We start from the raw sequence: 7,099 nt of genomic DNA on the forward strand, positions 1-7,099 counted from the left end.
GGAGGGCGGCAGCGAGCTACTGGCACGGATTCGTGCGCAGGGCTACTAGTATTTAAATAAAAAGAAAAGAATCTGATGTTCAAGATTAAAAATAAATATTTGCAGAATGTTAAACAAATCAATGCCATTTTCCAATGAGCTCTAATCCAATGTGGAAACCTGTTTCTCTGCCTTTGGGAGGTGCCAGCACATGCCCAGGAGGCCACCCCCTGCTGATTGGCGCGGTGAGGAGGGAGTTCTGCAGGATAGTTTGATACAATAAAGACACCCAGTTACATGTAAACTTCAGACAAACCACTGATACTTTTTTTTAGTATAACTATATCCCAAATATCATGGGATACATTTATAATGAAAAAGATATTATTCATTGTTTCTCTGACATTCAAATTTAACTGGGTCCCTGCATTTTTATTTGCTGAACCTGGACACCCTGATGATCCTGGGTCTAAGCAGGGTGGGGTCTCACCACCCATCATGAGTATGAGACCTCGCAGACGCTATTCATGTCCTCCAGGAACTTTTTTCTGTTTTTTAATTGCATTTACTGGGTTTGGTTTCTATTAGGTGGAATCATATAAAACTGTAGCTTAAAAATGGCCAAATATCAGCAATTTTGTACAGCTCAACCTAACCCTTTTGATGTTGGCCTGGTCCAACATCTGGATGAAACTGGGGAGCCCATGAAGAAACGACAAAAAGGAAAGAATGGGGTGTCACTCTTCTTAGACCCAAATCTGCTCTTTTTTTTTCTTCAAAAACATACATTTTTTTTATTTCAGAGAGGTAAGGAGAAGGAGAGAGAGATAGAAACATCAATGAGAGAGAATCATTGATTGGCTGCCTCCTACATGCCCTGACCTGGAATCGAACTGTGACCTCCTGGTTCATAGGTCAATGCTCAACCACTGAGCCACGTCAGCCAGGCCAAATCTGCTCATTCTTAAAACAGGGAGAGCCCACCATGTCTATAGGGTATTGGGACTCCTTTGTGGGGACCTGAAGGCCTGGTTGCCCAGAGTCAAGGCAGTGGACTTACCTGGGACGTAGATGTCCACAGGCACGATGCGGTCACAGCCCCTCACGACGGAGTACGAGTAGTGGTAGTAACCTCCTCCGTTGGCGCAGCTGGAGTGGGAAGAGTGGTGTGAGGGCCTCGCTGGCCATCCTGGCCTTGCTCCCTCCTCAGGGCCCTTTCCCTAACCCACACCTGCCTTCAACTGCAGGCAGGTGCCTAGCCTGCCAAAAATGACAAGAAGGGATATGAAGTCATAGGAAAGACAACAGTCACCTGAGACCAGGTAGAGCAGAAATGAATGGATGGACCTTGAAAACATGTGGCTCAAAAGGCCACACAGTGTGTGATACCCTTTATATGAAATGTCCAGAACAGGCACAGGACAGGAAATGGGTGTGGTTGCCAGGGGCTGGGGAAGAGGGTGGGAGGTGAGTGCTGATGGGGGGATGGGGCTTTTTGTGGGATAATGGAATCATCTGGAACTAGACAGTTGGGATAGTTTTACACATTGTGACTGCATTAAAGCCCACTGAACTGCACACTTGAAAAGGGTGAACTTTCTGTTATGTGACTTCTATCTCAACAAAAAAAATTAACTGATTAAACAGGTTTTAACAATGGAGAGAATGACTACAAGTTAAAAAGGCAAGGAGAATGTACACTGTCTAAGAGGGTGATAGCATGTATGTATTCATAAAGAAACAGACAAATCAGATGGGCTGTTGGGGTGGGAGCAATAATAACCCACAGGAAGGGACATTCTGGGGAGGGGGTAGTCTACACAGCAGAGTGTCAGAGTCACTGTTCGGCTCCCTGCAGGTGTGGGATTTTACTGAGTATAAATTATACCTCCATGACCTTCATCAGACAGAAGCCCAGATAAAACACTCGGGGGAAACACAACCGTGTGTCACAGGTATGTCTCGTCCCTGGAGCCAGATTATGGCCCCCAGCCCCACTGGAACTCACCTCCCCATGGACACAACATAGCGAGGCTCTGGCATCTGGTCATAGACCTGGAAGAGACGACAGGGTCTGTGTGCAGCTCAATCCTGGGCGGTGGAGGGGTGGGGTCCGGGGGCCAGGCCTACCTTGCGGAGTGCGGGGGCCATCTTGTTGGTGAGTGTCCCGGCCACAATCATGACATCTGACTGGCGTGGGCTGGCTCGGAAGACCACGCCAAAGCGGTCCATGTCGTAGCGGGGTGCTGCCATATGCATCATCTCCACTGCACAGCAGGCCAGGCCGAAGGTCATAGGCCACAGGGAACTCTGAGGGGGCCAGGGTGGTCAACCCGTGAGTGGACAGTTGGCCCATCATGTTTAAAAAAAACTGGGCAATTTCACATAGAAAAACAGATTTCTAGCCTTTCTTAAAAAACGACACATCAGCTATTCCCCACCCTCTTCCCCGCATAGCAACCACATGACCTCCAGGCCCCTCAGTCCTAGCCTGAGCTTGCTGCCTGCCCCAGCCCAGAGCTGCCCGATGAGAAGGTAAAGGGAGCTAGGCCTGTTGGTCAGCACTTGCCAATAGCCACGTTACCAACATGCCTGCGTTGCAGGCTTGATCCCCAGTAGGAGACATGCAGGAGGCAGCAACCACGTGTCCTCCAGGCCCCTCAGTCCTAGCCTGAGCATGCTGCCTGCCCCAGCCCAGGGCTGCCCGATGAGAAGGTGAAGGGAGCTAGGCCTGTGGGTCAGCACTTGCCAATAGCCACGTTACCAAAAAAAGTTGTCCTGGCCAGTTGGGCATCATTTTTTTCGTTGGGCATCATCCCGTGCATGGAAAGGTTGCCAGTTCATGCCTGCGTTGCAGGCTTGATCCCCAGTAGGAGACATGCAGGAGGCAGCTGATAGATGTTCAGGTCTTGCATCGATGTTTCTCTTTCTCTCTCCTTCTCCCTTCCTCCCTCTAAAAAAATAAAAAACAGCCCTAGCCAGTTTGGCTCAGTGGATAGAGCGTCGTCCTGCGGACTGAATGGTCCCAGGTTCAATTCTGGTCAAGGGCACATGCCTGGGTTGTGGACTCAATCCCCAGTAGGGGGCATGCAGGAGGCAGCTTCAGCTCTTGCATCGATGTTTCTCTTTCTCTCTCCTTCTCCCTTCCTCCCTCTAAAAAAATAAAAAACAGCCCTAGCCAGTTTGGCTCAGTGGATAGAGCGTCGTCCTGCGGACTGAATGGTCCCAGGTTCAATTCTGGTCAAGGGCACATGCCTGGGTTGTGGACTCAATCCCCAGTAGGGGGCATGCAGGAGGCAGCTGATCAATGATTCTCTCTCATCATTGATGTTTCTCTCTCCCCCTTTCCCTTCCTCTTTGAAATCAATAAAATCTTTAAAAAACAAATAAATTTTTTATAAAGGTAAAATTAGTTTTAATACCATTGATGTAACCTAGTACATCCTAAACCCATCCTTCCAATGTGGGCACTTGCTGCTCTGAGTGCCTGGCAGCCACATGTGGCATAGGCCTAACTCTGAGGATCTTGTTCCGGACACCCCTGGTGTCCAAGAACTCCAAATGCCGATTCCTCCAGGAAGTCCTCCTGGATGGCCTTGAGCACCATCTGACTCCTTATCTGTTTGGTGTCTGATTTCCCCACAGCCGTGCTCCTTGGCTAGACCTTTCTCTGCTGCTCTGCATCGAATCTGGGACTACGAAGTGGCCCCCACTGCCCTACTAATGTGCTAGTGCAGGGGACAGTACAAGTGTTGCCCAACATGGCTAGGCCACCTGACTGACCGAGCACCTGAGACGCAGGCACTCACAGTCTGACCCTGACCTCATTTCTGGGTGTTCGGTCATAAACAAGGCTACAGTGGACATCTCTGTCATGGAGCTGGAGGCACTAGTACAGTGATGGCGAACCTTTTGAGCTCGGCATGTCAGCATTTTGAAAAACCCTAACTTAAATCTGGTGCCGTGTCACATATAGAAATTTTTTGATATTTGCAACCATAGTAAAACAAAGATTTATATTTTTGATATTTATTTTATATATTTAAATGCCATTTAACAGAGAAAAATCAACCAAAAAAATGAGTTCACGTGTCACCTCTGACACGCGTGTCATAGGTTCGCCATCACTGCTCTAGTAGGATGTTTGCTGTGGTGCTGTGAGAGACACAGACACACAAAAGACTGTGCTAGTGCATAGCCATCAATGAGGGATTCTTAAGGTGGCCTATCCAGCCCAGCACCCCTTGGGCACTGAAAGGAGCCTCTGTCTTGGGAGACAGGACATATGTCCAATGGGAGACATGCCATGGACACGACTTAAGGGAATGGATACAAGACAAAAACTGTTTCGTGGCTGATGCTAGGGGCAGGGCAGGCTTTTTAAATTTTTGCCAGGAAGGAGTTACTGTTTTCAGCACACATTACTTTTCTAGCTAAAAAGATTACTTTTACATTAAGAGAAAAAAGAGGCACGAACAGAAGACAACTATAGAAGGGAAGTGGGCAATCCTCACCAAGGGTTGAGGGAGAGACAAGGGGATGGGACAGAGACACTGAGGGGATGTCAGAGCCAGGAGCTGGCGGGTAGGAGGTGCAGAGGATGAATCCTGACATAATCACGAGCCTCTTGGGCTCCCTGAACCACAGGGGCAGTGAGCGTGTGTGCTGTCCATGTGCACAGTGTGCAAGCAAAGAGCAGAGGTTGGAGAGACGGAGGAGGGTTGGGGGCTCACCCGGCGGGCCCAGTTGACCAGGTCATCCAGCTTGGCCACCACATACTCGCCCCGGCTGCTGGGAAGTGAGCTGGGCTTGGAGACCACGGCTCCGGCCTTGGACATGGCAGGCTGCGTGCTGGGCATGGGACATGGCACAGGGAGGTGTTAGCCAGGCAGGAGTCCCAGGAAAGGAATGCTGTCTACCCCCACAGCCTCTACCCTGTAACCTAACACAGAGCAGCTCGCAGAGCACAGGTCAAAGCTATGGTCACATCTGGTCCTGAGGGCAGTAATGGGAGGAGCCATGGGGCCAGGGATTACCCTGGGGCTGCAGCATCTCAGTACCCAGGTCTGGGTCTGCTAAACAAAGGAATTAAAGATGGCATGGATGTGCCTCAGCCTGCCTGGCTGTGGCCCCAAGAGGCCCCTGTTTTCTCAGGGACTCAGTGTCCTCATCTGGAAAACAGGGGCCAACTGACCCACTCTTCAGCAAAGCCCTTCTGGATTGGGGATGAGCAGCCACTGGTCGGGACAGAGCTCCACGGGCAGGGACCTCAGAGCTCTGCTGGCTGTGGGGGGCCCTGGAGTAACCACGGGTACTACTGTGCTGGAGGGGGTGGGTGCTTCAGGGTGTTCGGGCCACTGGGAAGGCTGGCCTCACCTGCTTGGGCTGTCAGCAGCCAAACTGGCATGGACACATCGTCCCTGAACAGCTGCACCCACACAGGAGCTGCAGAGAGAGAGCACACATGAAGAGGAGCCTGGGGCACCTGCGATGCTGTTACAGGGGCTGCACTGTAGCAGGGGTGGGGCTAGTGGCCAAATTCGGCCCTCCACCTATGTTTGTTAATTCTCACCCGAGGATATTTTCCCACTGAAGATGCTGTTACAGGGGCTGCACTGTAGCAGGGGCGGGGCTAGTGGCCAAATTCGGCCCTCCACCTGTTTGTTAATTCTCACCCGAGGATATTTTCCCACTGATTTTTAGAGAGAGTGGAAGAAAGAGGGAGAGACAGAGAGAAACATCGATGTGATAGCATCAATTGCCTCCCAGATGCGCCCTGACCAGGGCCGGGGATCGAGCCTGCAACCAAGGATTCGATTCTTTGTCCAGAATCGAATCCAGGACCCTTCAGTCCCCAGGCCAACATGCTATCCACTGACCCAAACTGGCCAGGGCCACCTATTCAGCATCAATTGCCTCCCGGATACGCCCTGACCAGGGCCGGGGATTGAGCCTGCGACCAAGGATTCGATTCTGGACAAAGTCCCCAGGCCAACGTGCTATCCACTGACCCAAACTGGCCAGGGCCACCTATTTTTGTAAATAAAGTTTTATTGACACAGCCACACTCATCTGTCTCTGTGTGGTCTGCAGCTGTTTTCACAAAGGCACAGCTAAGCAGTCTCAGCAGAGATCACCTGGCTTGCACAGCCAAAGACATTTACCATCTGGCCCTCCAGAGACAAAGTGCCTGGTTTCCATTTTCCCCATTTCCCTTCGTTTTATGGTGAATATGTAGTTTATCCCTGGGGAAGACTTTATCAAACCAAACCACACTCAGCCCAAATCTGTGCCCACCTCAAAGCCCCCGACTTCTCTCCCCTAGGAAAACCGAGCTCTCCTTGGATCTATCATGTCCCGGATCCTGTGGACCTGGGGGTTTGATTTCCAGGCTCTGCCCTTAACGAGGCCCCCATGCTACCTGCCTTCCTGTCCTGAAGGGGCCCGCATGGGGTTGTCACCTGAGCAAACGCACTGATTACTTTTGGCAGCAAGTGAGTCCTGAGGGCAGTAGGGCAGGTGGACAAGGGTCCGAACCCAGGCTCTGCCACAACATGGACAGAGGGGCCGGCCCACCACCTGCTGGAGAGCAGCTGCCAGTCCCAGGGCTGCCAGACTCGCTCGTGTGTGACCATCAGCAGGCAGGACCCGGCGGAGTTGCTCACCCTTCCCAGCTCAGGGGTACTCTGATCCCACCCCCTTCCCTTCCAGGGCCTCTGGATGGAGGCCGGGGCCAGAGACGCAGACGCAGGCACTCACCGCAGCGCAAGGACTGGGCGGAGCAGGCCGGGAGCTGCAGAAAGAACCACAGGGTGCGGGCGTGAGTTTGGACAGCACCAGAGGCCACACGCCCAGGGCCTGGGCCAGCCAGGTCTTTGCCCCTCGGGCCTCCTGCCTGGTGGCCTCCCCTCGACCCTCGGTCTCTCTAAATTCGACTTTAAGCAACGTTTGGTGAAGAGGGGTCTTTCAGACTATGAACCGGGTAGTGCCAATCCCCTGCTTAAACCCACGGCCCCTGGAAGCCAACCCAGGCTCCTCACCAGGCCACCTTCCCTGCCTCGGTGCGGCCACAGGCTATGCCGGCCGCGGGGAGCACCCTGCGCCCCACATGTGCACAGGC

The 7,099-nt window shown here is 52.2% G+C and overlaps 1 protein-coding gene across 1 annotated transcript in view; it reads right to left on the reverse strand.

The window, feature by feature from the left end:
• Nucleotides 1-7,099, reverse strand: part of NDUFS7 (NADH dehydrogenase (ubiquinone) Fe-S protein 7, 20kDa (NADH-coenzyme Q reductase)) — a 9,562-nt gene that overhangs the window by 1,494 nt on the left and 969 nt on the right. Inside the window, exons 2-7 of the mRNA XM_005866683.2 lie at nucleotides 6,739-6,772; nucleotides 5,356-5,424; nucleotides 4,713-4,830; nucleotides 2,110-2,289; nucleotides 1,988-2,034; nucleotides 1,040-1,128 (exon numbers count right to left, since the gene is read on the reverse strand). Coding sequence (XP_005866745.1) covers nucleotides 1,040-1,128; nucleotides 1,988-2,034; nucleotides 2,110-2,289; nucleotides 4,713-4,830; nucleotides 5,356-5,424; nucleotides 6,739-6,772 — 537 coding nt within the window. The remainder of the gene's footprint in view (nucleotides 1-1,039; nucleotides 1,129-1,987; nucleotides 2,035-2,109; nucleotides 2,290-4,712; nucleotides 4,831-5,355; nucleotides 5,425-6,738; nucleotides 6,773-7,099) is intronic.

This window comes from Myotis brandtii, unplaced genomic scaffold (assembly GCF_000412655.1).
Source record: "Myotis brandtii unplaced genomic scaffold, ASM41265v1 scaffold236, whole genome shotgun sequence".
Taxonomy (NCBI): domain Eukaryota; kingdom Metazoa; phylum Chordata; class Mammalia; order Chiroptera; family Vespertilionidae; genus Myotis; species Myotis brandtii.